This window comes from Battus philenor, unplaced genomic scaffold (assembly GCF_028537555.1).
Source record: "Battus philenor isolate CCGP_79_NKW_IND1 unplaced genomic scaffold, ilBatPhil1.0.hap1 SCAF_20, whole genome shotgun sequence".
Classification (NCBI taxonomy): Eukaryota; Metazoa; Arthropoda; class Insecta; order Lepidoptera; family Papilionidae; genus Battus; species Battus philenor.
Window position 1 is genome coordinate 391,317 of NW_027181683.1, and position 24,099 is coordinate 415,415.

Sequence of the window (24,099 nt, forward strand, 5' to 3'; positions counted from 1 at the left end):
TCGATTTCTTAGAAAATACTAGATCTAATTGAACTATTCTATGATAACATCAGACTTAAGTGTGCAATGGAAGCTACGGACTAGCAATTGCAACATGGGTCGTTAATCTACAAAGTGTACAAACCACCTGATCATCACCAGACGAAAAAGATCTCTTCTAACGATCCTATTAAAAATCTCTGGACGTACTCTACATCCAGGTGTGGACATCTTTCTGCTGAACGCTGATGATTATGGCCAGTTGAGACCACGACGATTTTTAGTTGTAATGTTTACTGCTCCTTATGTCCTTTACAAAGAAATTATAGCATCTCATTAACAGATTATTATCGCATAAGCAATCTTTAACCTTTAGTTTTCTTACTTGTCATTTTAAGAGTTTTAGAAAACTGTCTCTTGAAGTTAAAAGTAAAACTAAAGAACAGAGAATAGACTGAATTTTATTTATCGAGACCTTGTATTTGTTCCAAATCACAAAACTGCGTCAACGAATCTCAGAAATTATTTTAATTATACAACCAATCACAACTGCTACTTTACAACCAATCACAAGTGTCGTTTGTATGAGAGCGACGGAAGATGTGTGCGATAGAAAAAGGTACATATAAATACGAAAGGTATTAGTTTTGTGGCGCACAATTCAATGCAGCTAGTTGTTGTCGCTGAAGAATTATTTATTTTAAGTTATTTATGTTAATATTGTTGCGTAATATTAATATATTACTTGTTTTGCAGAGACTGTACAGCTTGACACCGTCACTGGAGCAAAGATTCAAATTATACCTCAACATTCTTCCCGTGGTGGAACAGTCCGCGATGTACATTTGTTTCGTCATCGGTATCGCTCTGATCCTCATGACCAGCTACATCCTCACGTTCAAGATCATGTTCAAAAGTTATAACAATGAGAACAGAAAATGCAACTTTAATTTCAAATCGAATCTTTGGTTTGATCAAGAGAAGAAGAAGAGATGCAACGGCCGCAATTCAGTCTACGCACCCTGCGAGATACCGCTCAACGATACAGAGTCAGACAATCGAGAGCACAAACAAAGTTTCATCAAAACTCACAGCGACAGAATCAAAGAGCTCAGCAATAAACTCTCAGATCGTGTGGCTGATTCAGTAGAAGGCGTCAGACATAGCATCAAAGACGAACTAACGCACATGAGAAACGCAATCAACGATAGAAAGAACTCTCTAATCACAGCTGATAAAAGTGACTCTGGTGAAGATAATGGAACCTACAAAGATTATAAGGCAGTCAATCAAACAGACAGTGACGACGAATGCGGGTATCTAGAAGTAGTCGATGACGGTAGCGAGTTCGACGAGACTGCAGTCATGTACCCTGCAACAGTTCGACGAGATTCGAAACCCAAAAACGAAGTCTACCTTAACGTCGGTTGATCTAGCATAATACCTTCATCTTGCCAAGTACTAAGCATTTACTAATATATAGCCGATCGTAGAATCGTTTCAAATTTTTCCTGATTCTCAGGAAATTTCAATAGAATGTCGGTCGAAAGGTGTTTGTTCGAAAGATAACAGATCAACATTGATATTTATTCTACGCATGATTTTATTTATTTTTTCCAACATCAATACAACTTCTAAATATTAATATTTGATTGAATTAGTGTTGATAATTTTAAATAAAAACAATATAACACTAACCTTTGTAAATATTTTTGTCTTGAAAGCTATTCGATATGTTGTGTCCACTTGTTTTGTTCGGTCAAATTTCTCGTTGTCATATTCGAAAACGTATCAGGCTATTTTCGAACTTAAATGATGGTGTGAGAAGTAGATACAAATACGTCATTCAAATGTCCTTCTTTAGTGTTGACAAAGGTTTGCGTACCACGTGTGCAAATTTACGTGATCTTATGAGAAATTTATAAGATATAGCTTCACCAAATCTTCGTCGAAATCCCAACGGAACCCGCGTTGCGTTTTATTGAGAATTATATTTATTTAGCTAATATTAATCAGGCGCAGCGGTATCCTTGGGTTATCTACTAAGAATTCACGACATACTTCTCTCCAATATTTATTTAATCTTAACCACATTACATTGCTCAATTGCTTTAGATTCTACATTTAAGTTTAATAAGGGGCTTTAATTCTCAGTTTCTAAAAGGCCAATGTCATTAGTTAATCAATTGTTAAATGACCGATTAACGGACGATTAGCAAAACAATGGAATTACTTTAATGCCTTTTTTAATGTATGAGTATAACTTTGATTAGTCGATTAAGCCATAGATTAATCAGTTTAAATATCACAGATGTCGATACTAACTGATGGAGTCATAGTTTTTATTGTTGAAAAGAAACAATGCTATACGATGGATAGAGACAAAAAGCATTCGCTGTTGTAAAATGATTAATTGCACGTTGTATTGGTTCACCTTTTAGAAACTGCGTGTGCATGGTCGGCACTGGAATGATTACCGTCTATCTGGATTATTTATAAGTCTTCCCTTGTCATTAACGACTAAATTAAACTGATATATTTGTTCTTTATTGAGTCAATGAGTTCTAGATGTCACATGATCAAAATTTTTAATTCATGACTTGAAATTGAAGTTTATCATTAGTTTTAGTCTCACACGGCAGGGTTTAGTTAGTACGAATGTATTATTTTTGTAAATTAGCTAAGTTGTCTATATTAGTCTAATGCTCAATCTGGTAGGTTTATATTTTAAGTCTTATTTTAATATAGTTAAGGTAGTATATCTGTTTGTCTGTACAGTGGGCCTCTGCATCGACTTGCTTAGTTAGTTCGGTAGTTTTAATTTTATAACGAATTGCTTTGTGATATTTTAAGATGCGGCGTTGTCTACGATAGCGCCGGAATTATAGTTGTGATAGGAGATGAAGGTGGCTCTCTGTATATTTTAAGCTCAAACTCTTATGTATAAGAAATAAAACATTTTGTACGCGAGATTTAGTTTTTGTTTGTCTCCCGATCTTATCCTATCAATCCCGCGAGGCGCTTGCAACTTTTTGGACATTTATATGGTGACCGAAAAGCATTTCAAAAATTGAATAAAATTTCTCGATTTTTTCCTAATTAAATATTGTTTAAAAATTAATAGGAATAGAGATACTCTTAAGTAGTCTCAATTTAAAAAAAAAACAAAAAAAACTTCTAATTTTGACGAGAAATGCATAGTAAATGTTGTCTGTTCGGAAGTACGTGTTTTGGCGAAAAATTTAAAATAGTTTTTCAACATGAAATTTATAAAAAATTACCACCGATCAAAACTAAGTAATGCACGATAGTTAAGCTTAATAATTTTCAAGTAAAACGTTTATCAGTTCCTATATTTTTAAATTAAAATTTATTTATGAATTTTGAAAAAAGTTAGTTTTCTAATAATATAATAAATATAAATTGGCCAGTTAAACAAAAAGGTTGCTCACCCCTGATCTGATATAACAAGGTAAATTGAATTTTAAAATAGCGACAAAATCTACTGTGAGTTTCTTTCGTCTGTTGTTTTCATGTCCCAAATAAATCATCCGAACAAGTTATAGCCTCAAGTTAGGTTCAACAAGAAATATATTCCATCACATGTATCCCAAAAGAAAGCTAGGTCATCTGTTTATAATAAAATTTTTAACTTTCGTAAGAAAATCCCTAAAGTGTTTGTTCAAAATCAAATCGCTTGATGATACAATGACATATCACAGAAAATAAAACAATTTTTCAAATTTAATTTTATTATATAAATAAACAGTCGCTTCTAAAAATGTTTGCAATAACTGAAATAAATTTTAAGGTTACTCGTCAAAAAAACGAGCTATACACGGACTGGAGTATATCTTGAACGAAATTCGTTTGCAGCAATCTCCAGATGATGAATCCGAAGAACAAGAATTTGACGAACAGATCCAAATATATCATTCTGGAAAAATTAGGAAGATATTCATTTATTTATTCATATTACTATTCAATTTCACACATCCAAGCAGCTGTAGCAAGTCTCAGTCCTATTTGCGATCGTTGGTCGCGAGTTCGATTCCCGAGATATATAGGATTACCACTACTCACAAACAAGTTTCCAGAGAAAGTACAACAACTTCCTCTGTGTAACATAATATCCCAGAGCTATCGCCAACTCGCCTGCCAAGCGTGGCGATCATGATCACATTCTCATTAGATATCTTTGGGGGTGGCCTATGTCTTGCAGTGACGACGAGAGTGATGAAAGTTGCGGAAATAATTATAAATACAAGAAACCAAGTACTGATCACCTTTGGTGAACAGAATTGGTCATACTATACTCATGTAACGTAGATATCTTTGGGGGAGGCATATGTTCAGTAAGAAAAGGACCAATATTAAGCAACTTCTGCACATGCATTGGTCGTCGTTCAACAAAGTGCACCACCCGCCAGCCCGCTGATAAATGCGAGAGTGTGTCACACTAATCGGTGTAACATAACTCCTGAAGATGCCCCGTGGAGCGGTGAAACACGTGTTGAGTAATTTGGCGGTGGCGGTTGTGTGATTCGCATTGTATGCCGCGTACGCATTTATCAGCGGGCTGGTGGGCGGTGCACTTTGTTGCACGACTACCACTGCATGTGCGGAAGTGGCTAAATATTGGTCCTTTTCTTATTTAGGATGGACTTCCGCAAGGTAACGCCTGATTCCATTAAATATTGGAGGCATATGTTCTGCGGTTGGCGTCTATAGATTGAAACGACAATTAGCCATATAGGATCATTTGCAGTGACCACTTCAATTAAAGATATTATATGGTATTGGAATGTAATGCACGCAACACCTGGGGTTGCTCCTGCAACCGAAAGGTTCTCGACTGGCGACCACGGTCCGGTGAACGCAAAGTGGGTTTGCCCCCACTAGGGGATCGACGACATAATCAAGATAACGACAAGTTGCTTCGGACAGTGCAAGATCGTACACAGTAGCGATCTTTCTGGCTGTCTTAGGCCTTACGGTAGACGCCTATAGGCAGACATTATGATGATGATAAAAATATATAACAATTATTATTTCTATTTCTAAACTTATGTACATCACTACTTTTCTAAACTATTGAAAATAATAATCATAGAAAGGAAGAAACAGTACCAGCGTTTATATTCCTTTCTCTCTATCAAACCTTTTCCGTTTGAAATAAAAATCGGTAAAATAAACTTTTAAGTTAAACGGTTTTATTTGATACCCATATTGTGGTGGTTGTGGAAAAATATGTATCTAGTCCGCCATATTGGAACGGCGTCCATCTTGAATTTTAAATTTTGACATAATCATAGTGTTTTACTAGTGTATCCCTTTCATTTGATACCCATATTGAGGGGGTTAAGGAAAAATAAGTAATCCGCCATTTTGTATCGGCGGCCATCTTAGATTTATAATGTTATTGATTTTATTATATTGTATTGTCATCTAAATTAAATGTGTGTACCAAATTTCAGATTAATCTGACAACGGGAAGGTGCTTAAATTTCAATTTTTAATTTTGACCCAAATAAACGAATTCCGTACGGGTCGAACTAAATAAAACCGTTTAAAAAAGAATAAACAAGAGCCGAAATATTGTTAAAATGAGTGGAGAGATCAAAGGTGAGTAAAAGTTACGAAGCGGAAATTGACTTGATACACTTTACATGAAATGTGCTTGTGTTTATGTAAAGTTCGTATAAGTTTAATCAAAGTTTTTTACATTTTTCATATCATTATAGAACTTAAAGCTGTCCATGTCATGATCTCATGTTTTGACAATTTTATTGAAAGCTACCTCCACATTCATCCATTCATTTATGTCAGCAGATAGACATCCTGTGTGAGTCAAAAGCCCTCTCTAAAAATGGACCTGGAATATTATTCTTACCTATGATAATGCGCTCTAGCTTTTGGTATGTCCTCTTCTCTTTCATTAAGCAAATACTTCTTTCCTCCAATGCAACCCAACCGGAAGAACTCGAACTGATCGATACTCTCCAAATCGTAGAAGAAGTTCTCTTTATCTTCTTTTTTGATAACACTTCGGAGTTTCACAAAGTTTTCATTGCTAAACGTCCATTGCTGTGTGATGTAGTACCGGAGTGCAATGTTCGCCATGTATATGCGTCTTTGGATTTTGACCAACCTGAAAATGTACCATAACTTTTGACAACAATAATATAGTAATTTTATTTATCACTTTGAACGATTTTTTTTGGTTCATCATCATATTTCAGGTGTTAACATTTTTAAAATTTTTCTTAAATTTGCTTCTTTCTTACCTCACAATTACTTTCTTTTTTTCTTCCCATCATTCACAAAATCTTTCATTGTTTTACGTTCTGACCTTTCACACATAGCCTATTCCCTCATCTACATTCCATTTTACCTTTGCTCCTTATATAACAGCATGTTTATTTATACTTCTTATCTGTTATTTTTTTCATTGCCAATTTTATCACCAAATTTTTTTACTCGTAGAGACAACATCCAACTTAAAATACTTCAAATGCATAAAAAAAACCTAGGTTGTTTCTTTTTGTAGTCACTTTTAAAAACATCTTTGATGCAGTAGTAAAATCAAGGATCGATCAAATAAATAAGTATATAAAAATAACTGCGATATAGAAAGTAGTATAAGACATATTCAAGAATTGGAATAGTAAATAAATGCTCTTAAAGAATAATCAAATGCAAATGGTAAAAGAAAATGTAAAGAAGTACGTAACATTGTTAAAATGTATCGAGGTATCAAAGACGATACTAAGGTTTGTAAATAAAAGCAATAAGAATGAATGTAATTGTGAAAGAAGGAGGAAGAAAAATGAATAAGACTGTACTGGAAGGCTTTGTGAAATCAAAATCTTTATCTCGAGAAATGAAAGGGAAACAAAAGTTCCCCTTAAACAAAAGCCATTAAAAAAGAAGTAGTAAACATTCACAAGCTTTATTATTATTTAAATATACTATTCCTTTTAATTTTTTTTCACTACTTAGTATTAAATGTATACATCACGAAAATTCCAGAAAAACCCAAAATTGAGGTCAGTAATAATGGCATACTTCAACTTAAAACTACTGTGGTCCCAAATGTACTCTGAGAAAAGCCTACACCAAAATACACAGGTTACTGTGAATAATTTCACAATTATTCATCGTCTAAAGTGGCAGTAGGTGGGGTCAATATATCCCGTGCAACCGTGTATCCACAAGATGGTAGAAATGGTGTAGTTGACACTACAAGGTGGATTGAAGATATATAAACTGTTGAATAATTATTTATAAAGTATTCTACTTACATAGGCTTTCGTCCAATTACCCATAGAATTATATCAACCAACAAAGCTGGTAGGAGATGGAGCAACAAGACCTGAAAAAGAATTTTCATTTTAGATTCTCTAATAGAACAATCTCGAAGTAATCAATAAACACTACAATGTATGTTACATTTAAAGCTAATTATAATTACTATGGTTAGCTTAAAACACATTTTTTATTAACTGGTAACTATTTAGTTTTTATATACAGTATATCTTCTTTACAGCAGATGGATGCCCACTGCAAGGTATATGCCTCCCACAAAGATCACCACAATGCCCAGTCCTGCGTTGCCCAGCATCCAGCGACTTTCTGTGACTTTAGCTATGCTATCGGTCCAGCTGGTGGAGGGCCTGCCACGTGGTCGCCACTCTAGAACCTTTCGGCTCCAACGGTGACCGTCACTGCCACTTTAAACGAGCAATTCTTCAAGCTACGTCTTCTTACTTCTGATTCGATCAAAATCAATTTCATACAATATATAATGACAACTACTAAATCACTAAAACATTCACTTTCGTTTTCTACCTTTGTTTGTCATCGATCTTTAGACATGAAAAATTTGATTTTTTTCTATAAAAAGTGTACTTTTTAACACCGATAGAAATTGTTAACTATTTCGTGGGCAACTGTGTTTAGTATTACAATTCGCACCCATGAAACCCACAAACCCCGTAAACTCACTTTGTTTTTGTATGATAACATATATTTCATTTTAGAGAAGTGGTATCCCATGTAGTGGTCCTAGGTTGCGAATTCGATTCTTAGAAACAATCTTATACAATTCACACTTTATGCAATAATTACATAGGATTGCCATTGCTCAGAAAGAAGTTTCCAGAGGATGAACAGCAGCGTTCTCTGCGTGAGAAAGGAAATTTATATCAATACAGAACACTTTTGACAGGAAAAGAAAAATGTTGGAAGTCATATGTAAAAAGGACAAGTAGTAAAAGATTATTTGATGACAGTAAACTTTTCTTCAGGTTTACTTGAGCTTTACAGTATGGAGTTAAGTAGAGAGGCGAAGTGGTAGAGAAAAAAGAAGTAAAAAGTAGTGAGTAATTTGGCGGTGGCGGTTGTGTGATTCGCATTGTTTGCCGCATACGCATTTATCAGCGGGCTGGCGGGCGGTGCACTTTGTTGCACGACTACCACTATATGTGCGGAAGTGGCTAAATATTGGTCCTTTTCTTACTTAGGATGGACTTCCGCGAGGTAACGCCTGATTCCATTAAATGAGAAAAAAGAATTCTCAGCTCAAGGATTGGTAACCATTTGAAATCGGATCGATGAGCAGAGACGTGAGCATACTTCCGAAGGTTGATTGGCTCGTATAAAAAATAATCACCTTAAGGTAGTACACCGTTTTAGAAGTGGTCACCGCCCCTCCGGCCCTCCACAGCATGCCGCCCAGGGGTGCTTCCTCCATAACCTTGACCCCCAACTCCAGCAGCCTGCCGATCGTGATGTTGTTCAGGTCCCCGGCGCAACAGTTGTAGACGGGAACGTCGTCGTCCGGCGACAACCTTTAAACATTTTTTATAATAATTTAATTAAGAAAATAATCTTCAACAGATTACAATTTAAATTTACTTATATATAGTAAAACGAGTAATGATTTTCTGATGTACGACCTACTTTAATTAGTAAACAGCATTCTCATATTGTTTTTGCTATTTTATATATATATATATATATATATATATATATATATACACTTTTGAGAATCGGTTTTTTTATAGGATACACTTTGGAGAGTGCTCGAAGGCTCTTTTCGAACTGATTGAGCCATCTCCATTCCTTTATCTGACTACTAAGCACTGACCAAAGTTTTATCCATACATTATTGACATACCCAAAAGTTGAACTAAACGGTTTGACAGCTCGTTTTTGGTGTGAGTCGCCAAGATTTGGAACGATCTTTCTGGGTCTATTTTTCATGATGAGTTGAACTCTGGAGCCTTTAAGAGTAAAGTGAACAGGTTTCTTCACTTTCCATCAGATGAGATGGAAGACAAACGCCTTTTCCATTACAACTGTACATTAAAAAAAAATACTTGTCTTAACAATGTGTTTCGGTCCGTCGCAACTAGCCCAGATTGTCTGACTTACGGCTTGGTGCCTCTCGACCACGCTCCGGCGATGAAACTCTTAATTGCGATGTCCACCGGCATGTAGTCCGCCACCAGAGCCGGGTCGGAGTAAATCGCTCGAAGTATTCCTGAAATTGAAAGCGTTCCAATAATATAATAATAATAATATAGCTTTATTTCATTCTATTCCAAATGACTTAAAATTACTAATTTTGGACCCCCTCAAGTTGAAAGCCTCCTCCAAAGCTTTTCATTCTCTACCTTTGGCAACTTGAAGCCACCCATGACCGTAGTCACGATCTCGTCAACCCATCTGGCATTAGCTCTGCTTCTCGCTCTGGAACCTCATGAACCTCATTTTATAACCCTTCGTGTCCACCTATTATCAGTGAACCATGCCTCAATCTATTAAGGAGATTATCTCTAATAACATACAATGAATTTATAGCTTACATTAAGTTCTATGAAGCTATAAAAATCAAAAGCCAAGCGTGGCTAATAAATAAATGAGAGAATCCGCAGAAGAATCAAAGTCACCGAGGTAGATCGAAGAATTGATTATATAAAGTTGCAGTGAGCGGTGCACATAGCCCGTGCAACTGAAGGCTGTTGGGTAGCAGGTTGACGCGGCAGGTAGATCTCCCACTAGATGGATACAGTTAAGGTAGTGTAGAATGGCAGAATGCAGATAATTGTGGGAGGCTTATACCTTGCAGTGGGGCATCTTAGTGGTCTTTAAATCCTGTAATATATTCAAAAATAAGTTTTCATTAAACACAGCTTACCTTTCCCACTGGCCACAATCAAACCAACTGGACCGTTAAAATTTTCCAACCACCCAGGCAGAGGTTCCTTGTGACTTGATATAACTGTAAGTAAAATCACCAGAATAAAAAAACAGTTATTTAAGTAGCGTACTTTATTATCTGCCTTTTATTATTTACACTGACTGCAGCGACTCTCTCGACAATTTAACATTCAACGTTCCGTAACGTCACTCCACGTGTACGGCTTGTGTATATACGACCCGCAATGGATATCGAGCTGTTCGATTGTATCGTAATTCTATGTATAATTGTACAAGTAAACATATGCTATCCTAGTTTAATATTATAATGATCATCTAACGAAGAAACAAAATTAATGGTAATGAATGTAACATTGAACTCCCCTACAAGTATTTGTATTTAGAAAAATCTAAGAGATTTCCACTCTATCTCAATGCTCTTTAAGTAGAACAAATTGCGAAAGTATTTTATTAGTCCTTGAAGTTATATTATTAAACGGTTTTATTTAGTTCGACCCGTACGGAATTTATTTGGGTCAAAATTAAAAATTGAAATTTATGCACCTTCCCGTTGTCAGATTGATCTGAAATTTGGTACACACATTTAATTTAGATGACAATACAATATAATAAAATCAATAACATTATAAATCTAAGATGGCCGCCGATACAAAATGGCGGATTACATATTTTTCCTTAACCTCCTCAATATGGATATCAATAGAAAGGGCTACACTAGTAAAACACGATGATTATGTCAAAATTTAAAATTCAAGATGGACGCCGTTCCAATATGGCGGACTAGGTACATATTTTTCCACAGCCACCACAATATGGGTATCAAAAAACCGTTTAACTTAAAAGTTTTTTAAGTGTGTTTTTTTTTCCATAGAAGCCCGCTGCAAGACGTAGTCCTCACTCAAAGATATCTATGGGTAATATATAATGATCACCACGCTTGACAGGAGAGTTGGCGATCGCGGTGTGGTATTATAGTACGCGGCGATCGCTGCAGCCCATCATCTAGAAACTTGTTTATGAACAGTGGAAATCCTGTATAATTAATGCAAAAATTGTGAATCATATTAGAATGTAATCCGAGAATCGAACTCGCGACCATTGAACGCAAGTCTAACTCCTCTATCGCTGAGCTACCACTGCTCTAAAATTAAATAAATGTTATCTTACAAGAAAAATAAAGTGACTTTTCGGTGTTTGTGGATTTTGTGGGAACGAACTGTAATACTGTAACATTATAAACACGTTACCTACCAAGAAGTTACTATTTTTTTTCATCATGTCATTTCTATGGGTTTAAAATCTAATCTTTTTTAAGAAAAGGACCAATATTTAGCCACTTCCGAACATGCAGTGGTAGTCGTGCAACAAAGTACACCGCCCGCCAGCCCGCTGATAAATGCGCATGCGGCAAACAATGCGAATTACACAGCTGCCATCGCTAAATCACTCAACACGTGTTTCACCCCTCCACGGTCAACCTTAAGGAGTTATGTTACACCGATTAGTGCCACTCTGTGTTTCATATTGGTTCTTTTCTTACTTAGGATGGATTTCCGCAAAATAACGCCTGATTCCATTAAATATCTGATCTTTTTTTCATATCTAGAGGTCCATAATATAAAAGAGGAAACAAACGAAAGTAAAAGTTTCAAAGATTGATATTTTATATGTATATGTATATGTATATGTATATGCATATGTATATGTATATGTATATGTATATGTATATGTATATGTATATGTATATGTATATATATATGTATATGTATATATATATGTATATATATACATATATGTAAATTAGAATAAAATTTTACTGTCGTCGCATTTGAGACGCCTAATCATATACACAAGCCTCAGAAAAACATCTGTGACTTCAAAAATAGTACGTACAGGAGCACTGAAAGATTTGTTCACCAAGAAAATCAACATTAACAGATAATGTCATGATTACTTATAATGCTTTACATAACGAACCTATAGAAGGCCTTATGATTATCGCAGGCAGTTTTCCTTTCTCCTCGTAAACAACATGCTCCGCTAGTTGCTTGGTGAAGGTATAGGTGTTGGGTAGATCGCCCAGGTATCTGCAAAATAAATAAATGCAAAATCATTCATTCTACTATATTTATGAAGAAATCCTTTACTCTTGTCGCTGTCAGGTTATGGAATGAGCCACCAAAACCAATTAGATGCGCTAAATCGCTGTCAGATTTTAAAAAGATTTTTAAAGAGCACATCCTTGACCTTTAAAATAGGACACTGTGTAGCATTTATTATTTATTCGTATCTATATGATACCTTTTACACGTAAATATATATATGTGTATATATAAGTGTATGTTTGTATAATGATACATGAATTTGTATGTATATACACCCTAAACTGCCTTCTTTTTCATGTCTCTCATCTCCATCCAAAGGATGTCTGGTAGAAATCGCCACGAGCGATAACACCGTCTCTTGTACCTCTATATAAATTGTTTATTTTTTTATTTATTATCTACGGTGTGCAATAAAGTTTAAATAAATAAATAATTCTGTTTAGATGAGTATTTTATAACCTTTTCTCTGCCATGCTCTACTTTAACCTTTTTAAAATTCTTACGCTTCCTGTATATAATTTATTTGTTATAGCGAAAGGATTAAGGAATGAATCCACTTTCAAATTGCCCCCCTTAACAATCAAATTAAGTAAGGTATTGCCCCCACGTTGGGAAACACAAGTTTAGAGCCTTCAACTCAACAAATATTACAATATCTTTAGCTAAAGAATAAATGACACTAATATTCTAAGAGATTATTCGTGACAATGATCTTAAAAAATTTATCGGGTTTATTGCGTATTTTCAGATCAGGATGCATCTAGAATCTTCGAAGCAATATTTCAATTTGAAATTCTCCAAGACAAGTGTAGAAGCTTTAAAAAAGTAAATGTTTAACTTATTTGACAATAAAAAGCTTGAACACTTTTACACCTATTTTCAATTACCTATATCTGTAAAACTTTATTCCGTTAGTTTATTTTTTCAATTGGCATGTGACAAGCCAATAACTTCTTTCTGTACAAAGTCTTCAGGGAAAGATAGTAAATAATAAACAATTCTAATATGTAGTAATACGAATTAAAAAAAAAACTTTTTCTTACTGATTTTCTTATAACAAAAAATAAGCTATAGATTCACACCTTCAAAGCTTGAACGTTTAAAGGCAAGCAAACATAAAAATTTCTCTGAATCCTATAGCGCTTATATGACTTAGTAAGTTATTAACACGTTCATTGCGGGCCCAATTTTGAAGAACTTTCAGCTGGTGTGGCTGAGATCGAATCAGCCTCAAGCTGAACTTCCTAGTAGTGCGGTTGAGGCCTTTTCTGCCTCATGTTTATCAATATTTTTTACAATATTGAGTCAATGCTTCGCAGACATAAAGAAAGCTATATTTGTCTTTGTCATACCTCATACGGTTGAGTGTAAACAGCCACCGCACTAGAGAGAAAACACGAGTTTTACGCGCCGCACCAGTGCAAAGTCTACCATGAGGCTGAATCGACCTCAAGCCGCAGTGAACGTGTTAAAGATCTTAGTTATAACTTACTTGGGCGTGATGGCACTTAGAGTGTATTCGTCGGTTTCCTCGGAGACGGTGATGGTGTCCCTCCAATCCGCGTGAGGAGGGTACATCACCTCCTTGATTGGATTCCTATTTGTATTGGAATACGACGTGGAGACGTGGACCAAGACCTGGAGAAAACATCAAAAATTATTTGCATTTCTTATCATCACCACCATTTTAATGATAGGATATCCTCAGCTGGACATAGTCTCCATAAAGACCAGAGTTCCCCAAACTTTTTTGTGTCGAAGACCCCTTGCCATGTTTTTCCGTGTTGGATAGACCCCCTACTTACCTGATATTGATTTCCTGTAAATTTCTAGCTGTAGTGAAGTTTAGTGTTATAAACTTATAATAAAAACACATGTTAATTTATACATTTATACTGCGACTCTCAGGTTTTTACAAGTTCAAAATGTATTGCGACCACAAAGCGAATACCAACATCCTATAACTTATACAATTTTAGAAACATATATAATATTTTTTTTACTTCATAGGTACTTTTGTAAATAATGTAAATGTTTTGATATTATAAGATAGTATGAGGTAAGTATATAGGTACTATCAGTGTATGTGTTGAGATCCACTATCGTGGACCCCCATTTTCATTTCATGGACCCCCAATTTTTTTTTTTCGCTAACGTAGAACCTTTGCAGGTTGTCATAGATCCCTAGGAGTCGATATAGACCACTTTGGGAATCACTGATATAGACAATAGTAATTGTTAGAAGCGGCCTACAAGCACCGTGTTTCAACCTTGACAAGACAGTATAGTCTCCTTGTGGTCGGACGACTTTTTCCACGCCGGCCAGTCTATTATATGAGATGCTTAATAACTAATAAAATCACCAGAAAATTAAAAAGGTAAGGCAACCAAATAGACCGTGATGACTTAGCCAATATATCAAAGAAAGACTGGTTGGCCAAAATAAGTGAGACACATATAAAAAGATGAAGTAGGCTTTCACCCAAAGATACTATTGTTATAAAAGAAATATCAACAACGTTTCAAATGATCAAATAAATATGCAACTAAAGGTCCTTCAAAGCTTAGAGCGTCGGAAAAAGGTTCCAAAATATAGGTATTCTATAGATTGCATTTTGGAGAGCGTGCGTGAGAATTACATGAAATAATTTAACCATCTCCTTTCTTCCATCGGACAACAAGACACACGGATTCAAGACATCCGTACACGGTTGAAATTCCTTCCACTTGCACTGTGTTTTGCTAATACTTTTATAGTACGAATAGTAAAGGAGCGAAATAACCTTCCGGCCTCATTGTTTCCAGCGAGCGATATTTTTTTTGGTAGAGGTGTTATAATGCGGGTATATTTCATTTTTTATTTTTATCACTTCTTCTTTCTTTCCTCACAGACTCTTTTCATTTTTTTCTCTCATCCTTTACAAAATCTTTCGTTCTTCACGTTTTGATCTTCTTTCATACGTCGTCTTTCTTCACTCATCTACATTCCTAATTAGGTCTTATTACGCTATAACTAAGGAGTGTTCAAAACGAGTGTGACTAGGTTATTTCTAAGCAAACATGTAGCATAATAGACCTTGTCATCACTTAACATCAGGTGAAACAGAGTTCAAACACTTTACCTGTAAGCGATAAATACAAAAATTATATTTTTCCATAATTCTATCGTAACACCTACCTGCCGGAGACATATTACCAACCTCTAATAATTTGGTTTCTTTAGCCAGCTCCACAACCTCCCTGGTGCCGCGTAGGTTTAGATTCACTGCCACTGCAAACGGGTCGTCGAATCTGGACAAGCAAAATTAACGATAACCAAGGTAACTTCGTTTACTTCAATAACTATCTAATGAATTCAATAATTGCTTTGATTAGCTATTACGATTGCACAAATAACCGAAACAAGAGAGACCGTTGGGAACATAGGACTAATTTTACTAACGGGTCAGTCGGGGCTGACGCCGCGACATCAAATAGATGCAAGTGGGTTAATGAAGGCAGTAAGTATGCGGATGCTATTGTGCATTGCTTTAAGGCATTTTTCACTGCACTTGTAGGCGGTGAGATAAAATAAAGTATTTACTACAATAGAGGCTTCTCCTTCAGGTCTCTTTACCTCTTAAGCGTCATCTGTGTACCATAATACCACACTCAGATGTCGTCTACCTGCCTGCCAAATGCCAAACGTGGTGATAATTGTATATCCCCTATATACCTTTGGGAGACTGTACTGTACTGTTTCTGAAGAAGTTAATGCTGTTAGCCTTGCGGCTTTTACAGCTTCATCTGTATGAGTTCACGGAACGGAGGGGTCCGTGAACTTTAAAACTTAACAAAGTTTGAGTGTCGGAACTCGTATCAGGGACGGTGGTGCCTTTGGGAGAGGCATATATCTTTCAGTATGTATTTGAAAGCTTCCTGAAAGCACCATTAACACGTTCACTGCGGGCCCAATTTTGAAGAACTATCAGCTGGTGCGGCTGAGGTCGAATCAGCCTCAAGCTGAACTTCCTAGTAGTGCGATTGAGGCCTTTTCTGCCTCATGTTCATCAATATTTTTTTACAATATTGAGTCGATGCTTCGCAGACATAAAGAAAGCTATATTTGTCTTTGTCATACCTCATACGGTTGAGTGTAAACAGCCGCCGCACTAGAGAGAAAACACGAGTTTTACGCGCCGCACCAGTACAAAGTTTACCATGAGGCTGAATCGGCCTCAAGCCGCAGTGAACGTGTTAAGTAATTATTTATAATAAATAATAAGCTCACCTTACGCTGGCTGCTACGTGGAATATAATATGAACTTGATTGGTTAGAAGAGCTCTGTCTTCCGCAGAGAGACCTGGAAATATATAAGTTACTTGTATACACTTTACCTGCCTTTACTTTTTGAATTAGTACGTGCTTTTAGATATATCTATGGGAAAGGCCTATGTCCAATAGTGGACATCCTAGGGCTGAAATCATGGTAACGAGGCGACAATGTGAATAAAAGTTTTGTATATTATGTAATAAATTATTTTTACTACATTTTTTTTATTAAATAGGTAGTAAAATCTTTATAAGGTTTAATAAGGAAAAGCTCTAAGGTTTTCATACCTGTTTTTAATCAAACTGTATAAAGTGATCACTCTGAAATATGTAACATTTTTTTTTATTTAAATATGACAGGTTAATCACTACTGGCTGTACAAAGTCTACAGGGACAGATAATAAACAGTAATTAATTAAAAAGTAAAATTATTCGAAATTTGAAAATGTTTTTTCTTACTATATTATCATTACGTAATTAGATAGGGTGTACATACATTAATTGGTAGCAAATTTAAAACTGATGATATGCATGCGGCACTCTCTCGTCCACTTAACATATAACGTTCCCAAATGAGAAACTAAACGACCCGCACAAAACCCGCAATGGATATTGAGCTGTTCGATTATATCGTGGATATGTGTAACATTATATAAGTCTATATCTACTGTTCTAGTTTCATTGAACCACAGCAAAGACATTTCTTCCAGACAACCATCGGATGGTTTTGGTTCTTCATCTTTTTAGCCGATTGACATCCGAACGATACAACGGCCTTAATTATGATGTCGTTCCACCAAACATTTGTGGCGGCTCTCTCGCCTATTAAACATCCATCGTTCCCAAACGCGAATCTAAACGTCCGTGACGTCACTGCTTGTAGATACACGGCCCGCATTGGATATCGAGCTGTTCAATTGTATCGTTGATCTATATAACATTATACAAGTCAACATGTACTACTAGTTTAAATGAACCAAAGCTGGAGACGATATTCCATATATAGTTCATATATTCATTGCTTCTAATAATGTTAAGCCAATAACCAATCAACCTGTATACATAATCAAGTACTAATTACATTTTAAATTTATAAAATTCATCAATACTTTGTACTGGTTACCATTGTATGCAGTGGTGTTAATACCACACCAGGTTTCATGATCAAAGGTCAACATTTGACTTGCAAAACGATATTCGTATTTAAGTTCATTGAAACTAAATTATTTCTACTTGTAACTCGTTGTACCTACTGTATTAAGATTATTTTAAAAGTGATCACATTAAAACAAATCCAAGTTTTTTGTGGACTCTTTTGGGATTCTACGAGATTTGAAACTTACTGAGATTTAAATATAAAGATGCCTTATAGGAAAATTCATTCTGATTTTAGTTTATGTTTACTTTAAATGATGCTAAGTAGATAATAATTGAGCAGTGGTGGCGCAGTAGACGTCTGAGACTTGCGATAGGCCGCGGTGTTGATTCCGAGATACACTCTCTATATCCTCTGTGTTTGGCACTAATCGGTGTGGCATGACTCCTGGGGATGCCCCGTGGAAGGGTGCAGCGCGTGTTGAGTGGTTTGGCGGTGGCGGTTGTGTGATTCGCGCTGTTTGCCGCATGCGCATTTATTAGCGGGCTGGCGAGCGATGCATTTTGTTGCACGACTACCACTGCATGTGCGGAAGTGGCTAAATATTGGTCCTTTTCTTACATAGGATGGACTTCCGCGAGGTAACGCCTGATTCCATTAAATATACAATCTTTTTGCATTAAATATATAGGATCTCCACAGCTTACAGACAAGCTTCTAGAGGATGGGCAGCAGCGTTCTCTGCAAAATATACCACACTGCGATCGCCAATCTGCCTAGCTATATGGCTATATTCGAATGTTGATGCGCGCTGTTAGCCGTTTTGGCATTTATAGCTTCATCGGACTCAGGGCTCCGAAATCCGCAAGCTAGTAAACTAAAAGAAAACTGCGATCGCCTATCCGCCTAAACGTGGCGATTGTGATATAACTCCATATAGATCAGGGGAGGCCTATTCCATGCAGTAGGACGAAGAAATAAAGGTGGCGCCACTGTGCTATGTTAGTCGAATGCCTACGTATCTCCTAATCTCTAATTCGATCTAAGAAATCCGGAAAATGAATTCAAATGATTTTAAATGAGACATGTTAAATTGCCTTTTAATGACATAATCTTCCGCTATTTCTACTCTATCGAAGTATCTCGTATGTACAGATTCATGAATGATCAATTAGATCCAACCATCGCAAAACTGGTCGACAACTGGATCATATCCAAAAGATTTGTACAAAAATCTTATCCAATTGAAGATATCGGAAATTTCGCATTGGAGTTTGAGAAATTTCCAATGCTACCAAAGAGTTCCAACTAAATTACTTTTTACTTGTGATCTTGTGAGTCCTGGAGGTATACAATCACATACCCAGACCGATCTCACTGACGTCACCGTTTACGACGAACACCTTTGACTCGAAGACTCCCGGCCGCTCCTTGCGCAGACGGTCGAAACACTAGAAGAGGTATATATTCCTTTTAAAAAATATAGATTGTTGCCAATATAGCTCTATTGACCCGTTTAAAGGTTTTTGCATATTTTCAATCACTCTGTCTGTCTGTTAATTGTGAAATAGTTTATATTTACATATGACTCGATTAGTGATGCCATTTTTTAATATCTTTAAGTCACTAGCGAAAGATTTTATCGAGTGATGATAAAGAACCGGTAGACGCGACGTGGGTAAGCCTACACCAGATAAACTGATGACATAATTCTATCGAGTGGTGATAAAGAGCCGGTAGACGTGGCGTGGGTAAGCTCCCACCAGATAAACTGATGACATAGTCAAGGTTGAGGGAAGTAGCTGGAAGCGGGCAGCAAATCAGTCATCGCTGCAATTTCTGGGGCAGGCCTATACCTTGTAATGGAAGTCTATCAGCTGAAAAGAAGAATAAGCGTGTCAAAGAAGAGTTGTAGTGTAGCGACTGTGAATTGTGATCATAGATTCCATTTACATGGTAAAACTTTGCGGAAGGCCTATACCTTGCAATAGGCAGAACAAACATGCTATGAAATTAATAATAAAACTTTTACTTTTCCTTATAAACTACGAAGTAAATTTAAACAACGAATGAAGTTGCTTTATGTACAAATTATGGTCAGTCAAACCTTTTCTGCTATTGTATGAATCAATACACACAAAACTAAGTTTTTTATTTCGTCAACTTTTTGTTCATCATCATTATTACTTCGGTCAATACGTCCACTGTTACCTCAGTCTCCGCATAGATCGATTGGAAGCAACTGGCATTCAGCGTCTTCCGACGAATTTAAAAATATAGTCCAATTAAATGGATGGATGGATGGACAATGAAATATCCAATTTGTAGATGGATGTCTACTCTAGGCTTACCGATCTCTTTATTATTAAATCATTATATACATCGGATATTTTGAAATCCGAATTTTTAATTGGATTGCGACTGGCCAGTAACATTTTACAGTACAAAAGCATCTGTTGACGTAATATACAATGTAGATACAAGAAGCAATAATGAATTATGTGTATGTAAGAGTCGACTTTTACTTTACGCTTTTATAGTAGAATTCTTAATAGCGTTCAGAAAGCCTTTATTTTTAAGGTTTTTCCTTGTTTGCAAAGATTGTTTAATGTGTTCACCTATAGACTCAAAGTTAATTAAATGCGTAATTGTATATTTATAGTTCTTCGTCTGTTCTTTTCAAGTCTGCAGTATTTATCATCCAAACAGATGCTAGACTCAACTGGTAGTTAATAAGAGATGTAATCTAATGTATTTTAAATAAAGAATTTTAGAATTTTAATAAATGTATTAAAAACTCTCAGGTAAGACTTTTTAGTAATTTGCGTTTAGTAAACTCTATACCTTGTTTGTGATTTTAGGAGAGGTGTGATATAAAATCTGACGTATGTATCTTACATGAGAGTCGAATATCGCTTTCAATCTGTCCTCAGAATTTACGTTCCTTTTATTCCTCAGCAACAGGTAGATCCGGTTTAGTTCCGTGCATGAGTACAGCAACTTCTCCAACAGAACCTTGCCCATGAATCCTGTAATCAGACGACTATATTATTCGTATTATGGCCTTAAGTCGCTAATCCCAATATGCCTATTTGATTAGTTTTAATACTGAAAAACAAGTGAAAATAAAAAAACAAGATTGACCATATATATGGTCAATCTTGTTTTTTGATTTTCACTTGTCAACAACCGAACAAACGTTGCGAATCATGAGATTCGCTCGTTTGACAGTTCACTACGAACTTCACGCGTTTGACAGTTCGCTATGAACTTCGCGCGTATGACAGTTCGTTATGAATTTCACGCGTTTGACATTTCTCTTTGAAGTTTGCCCCTTTACAGTTTGCTCTGAATTTCCCGCGTTTGACAGTTCGCTATGAATTTCACGCATTTGACAGTTTACTATGAACTTCGTGCGTTTGACATTTCTCTTTTAAGGTTGTCCGTTTCACAGTTTGCTCTAAATTTCCCGCGTTTGACAGTTCGCTATGAACTTCGTGCGTTTGACATTTCTCTTTAAAGTTTGTCCGTTTCACAGCTTGCTCTGAATTTCCCGCGTTTAACAGTTCGCTATGAATTTCACGCATTTGACAGTTTACTATGAACTTCGTGCGTTTGACATTTCTCTTTTAAGGTTGTCCGTTTCACAGTTTGCTCTAAATTTCCCGCGTTTGACAGTTCGCTATGAACTTCGTGCGTTTGACATTTCTCTTTAAAGTTTGTCCGTTTCACAGCTTGCTCTGAATTTCCCGCGTTTGACAGTTCGCTATGAATTTCACGCATTTGACAGTTTACTATGAACTTCGTGCGTTTGACATTTCTCTTTTAAGGTTGTCCGTTTCACAGTTTGCTCTAAATTTCCCGCGTTTGACAGTTCGCTATGAACTTCGTGCGTTTGACATTTCTCTTTAAAGTTTGTCCGTTTCACAGCTTGCTCTGAATTTCCCGCGTTTAACAGTTCGCTACGAACTTCACGCGTTTGACAGTTTGCTATGAACTTCGTGCGTTTGACATTTCTCTTTGAAGTTTGCCCGGTTCACAGTTTACTCTGAATTTCCCGCGTTTGATAGTTCGCCACGAACTTCACGCGTTTGGCAGTTAGCTATGAACTTTGCTAGTTTTACAATTCACACGCTAGAAATTTATATTATCGTTTAGACACCGCATCAGTTAGTGTTTTTACATTACAATATTTTACATTAAATTATAATATAAAGCGATCACTTTGACATTTGTTACATTATTTAATTATTATCGGAATGCGCCAGACCTATAACTTCAGATACTTATAAAAAAAAAACAAGATGTTGTAAATGCAGCCAGTACCTTTCCAAGTTAGCATTTCTTTTTTTTTAACAATAAAACCCCGTTGATATGTGAACGGCGAGCCGTGATACTGTTAAATGCGACCTTATACTTAAATTGTTTATTTGCATCAATTTAAAAAAAAAAAACAATGACCTGAGCCTCCAGTTATGAACAGCGTCTTGCCTTTGTAGTACTCCGGTATCGTCTCCACGTCGGTGAAGTCTCGATCTTCAAGGAAACCCATGATGATCTGGAACAATGATTCAGTTTGACCAGAGGTTCCTGAACTTTCTTATGGACCACTTTAAAAGTTTAACTGATGCCGATGAACCTTTAGAGCTACTTCTACCATATCATTTTATGATTATATCTAACTATAACAATTTTTATTGCGATGGTGCTTTAATTTTGAATCGATTATTTCGAAAAAAATCGATTGTGAAGTGATAATCGATTAGTTATTTAATTTATTGATTATGCTGTGAGTGTATGACAAAAAGTATTGTTGGCTTCTTTTCTCAATCGTTTCCTCGAGTTTTCTGTGGACCCTAGGACCTCTGAGAAAATGTGCTGTGCTCAAAATAGATTAGCATATGGAATAAATTAGTAAGTAAGACATATGTCATGTAAATGAATTATAAAATTAGGAAACAGTATAAAAACTGTAATTATGAAGCAGTTTATATGAACTAATTAATTATAAGATCAATAATTAAATCAAAAATATTTTTTACTTTAGAAAAAAGTATCAGTATTTACGAGATTCCATTTAAATAAATATTTAAAATATTTACATAAGGTATTAATGACATACTTTAAAATCTGCCATAGTTGCTTCACAAAATAGCGAATAATTTTATGAAGCTAAGCCTTACGTTATGTATATTTTTTTATATTAACTCTTTCCACTCCAAAGCTGTTATGTAGCATCGATAAAATTTAATTGAATTATAGTATCTTGCGATTCTAGAATATATTTCGTTCATTCGTGATTCAAAAATTTTAGTAACAAAAACCTTACCTGTTTTAAAATTTTCCGCAAAAAGAAGTATTACACCATGTCGAGTATCACTCGACAGTGGAGCTTGTGGAACGAAATCAGTGTCGAGTGACACTCGACATTGGAGTGGAAAGGGTTAATATTCATATGGACTAGGCTCAAAATTACATATATCGACTTTGTACTGGTATAATTTTTCGCGACAATTTTTTTTTTTTTTTGGTTTTATAAGCGGAGTTCATCTCGATGTTCAAGAAACCCTGCTTCTAAGGAGAGAATTATGTTACGGGGATTCCTACCATCTAAAATCCCCCCGGTTGCCACCCTTCTCGCTGCATGACAGACTCTGGTATCTCCAAGATAAAGAACACATACTCCCCCCGCACTATATGACTTGGTATAGCCTGACCTTGGGTATACATTGTTCACGCTACCCTTGTAAACCTCGTGGTGATATCACAATGGTTTAGAGTCGCTTTTTCATCCTTTTTAGATGAAATTTGACCTCTGCCTCGCTTGATGTTCAGCGATAACGAGGTCTAGGATGCTACATGCTTAGAAGAAACTTCACTCTTGTCTTGAAGACTCCTAAGTTATAATTGTCTGGAAACAATGACGCCAGCAGCTTGTTTCACTCCTTGACTGTTTGTGTATAAGTATTAGTGCGAATTGAAGGAATTTCAACCATGTACGGATATCGTGAAGAAGAAAGGAGATATGGGAAATATTTGGCGTAATTCTAATGCACGCTTTCAAAAATGCAGGCTGTAGAATATTGCTGAAGATAGTAGGATTTAAGGGCACTAATTTTAAATACACACGACTTCAGATAGTAAGTCTAGTAGGAGGATATCATTCTTAAAAGGTCGAGTCACTCTGATTCAGTTCAATACCACATTTTAAAATCTAATTTATGAAAAAAATCGTGAATTGGGTTATATAAAAGTCCCTAAATGTAAACTATAAATCATACCTTATAAAAAAAAGTTTCGTTATCACTTGCTTCTATCACTTTCTAGAATTAATACAGGACACAATGTGACGCGGCGTGGCCAGTGCCCAATGCTACGT

General features: G+C 35.9%; 2 protein-coding genes across 2 annotated transcripts in view; one reads left to right on the top strand and one right to left on the bottom strand.

Annotated features, from left to right (window-relative positions):
- Nucleotides 1-2,942, top strand: part of LOC137922636 (scavenger receptor class B member 1-like) — a 102,794-nt gene extending 99,852 nt beyond the window's left edge. The window contains exon 11 of the mRNA XM_068765629.1: nucleotides 736-2,942. Within this exon, the coding sequence (XP_068621730.1) occupies nucleotides 736-1,410 (675 nt within the window). The 3' untranslated portion in view covers nucleotides 1,411-2,942. The remainder of the gene's footprint in view (nucleotides 1-735) is intronic.
- An 811-nt stretch (nucleotides 2,943-3,753) lies between these two features.
- LOC137922706 (fatty acyl-CoA reductase 1) lies at nucleotides 3,754-24,091 on the bottom strand. The gene is made up of 14 exons (XM_068765737.1): nucleotides 24,002-24,091; nucleotides 22,182-22,278; nucleotides 20,619-20,749; nucleotides 19,084-19,171; nucleotides 16,582-16,654; nucleotides 15,512-15,602; nucleotides 13,804-13,949; nucleotides 12,184-12,293; nucleotides 10,184-10,267; nucleotides 9,418-9,526; nucleotides 8,654-8,831; nucleotides 7,284-7,354; nucleotides 5,873-6,130; nucleotides 3,754-3,916 (listed from the first exon to the last, which is right to left on the bottom strand). The coding sequence occupies exons 2-14, from the start codon at nucleotides 22,270-22,272 to the stop codon at nucleotides 3,799-3,801; spliced, it is 1,548 nt and encodes a 515-aa protein (XP_068621838.1). The 5' UTR covers nucleotides 22,273-22,278; nucleotides 24,002-24,091; the 3' UTR covers nucleotides 3,754-3,798.
- Nucleotides 24,092-24,099: the final 8 nt, after the last annotated feature.

Coding starts and splice junctions, on each gene's coding strand:
- LOC137922706 (XM_068765737.1), bottom strand. CDS start 22,272: ATGGGTTTCCTTGAAGATCGAGACTTCACCGACGTGGAGACGATACCG. Junction 10,268..12,183: donor AATCATAAGGCCTTCTATAG/GTTCGTTATGTA, acceptor TTTTACTTACAG/TTATATCAAGTCACAAGGAA. Junction 7,355..8,653: donor AAACGGTGTACTACCTTAAG/GTGATTATTTTT, acceptor ATTCTTTTTCAG/GTCTTGTTGCTCCATCTCCT.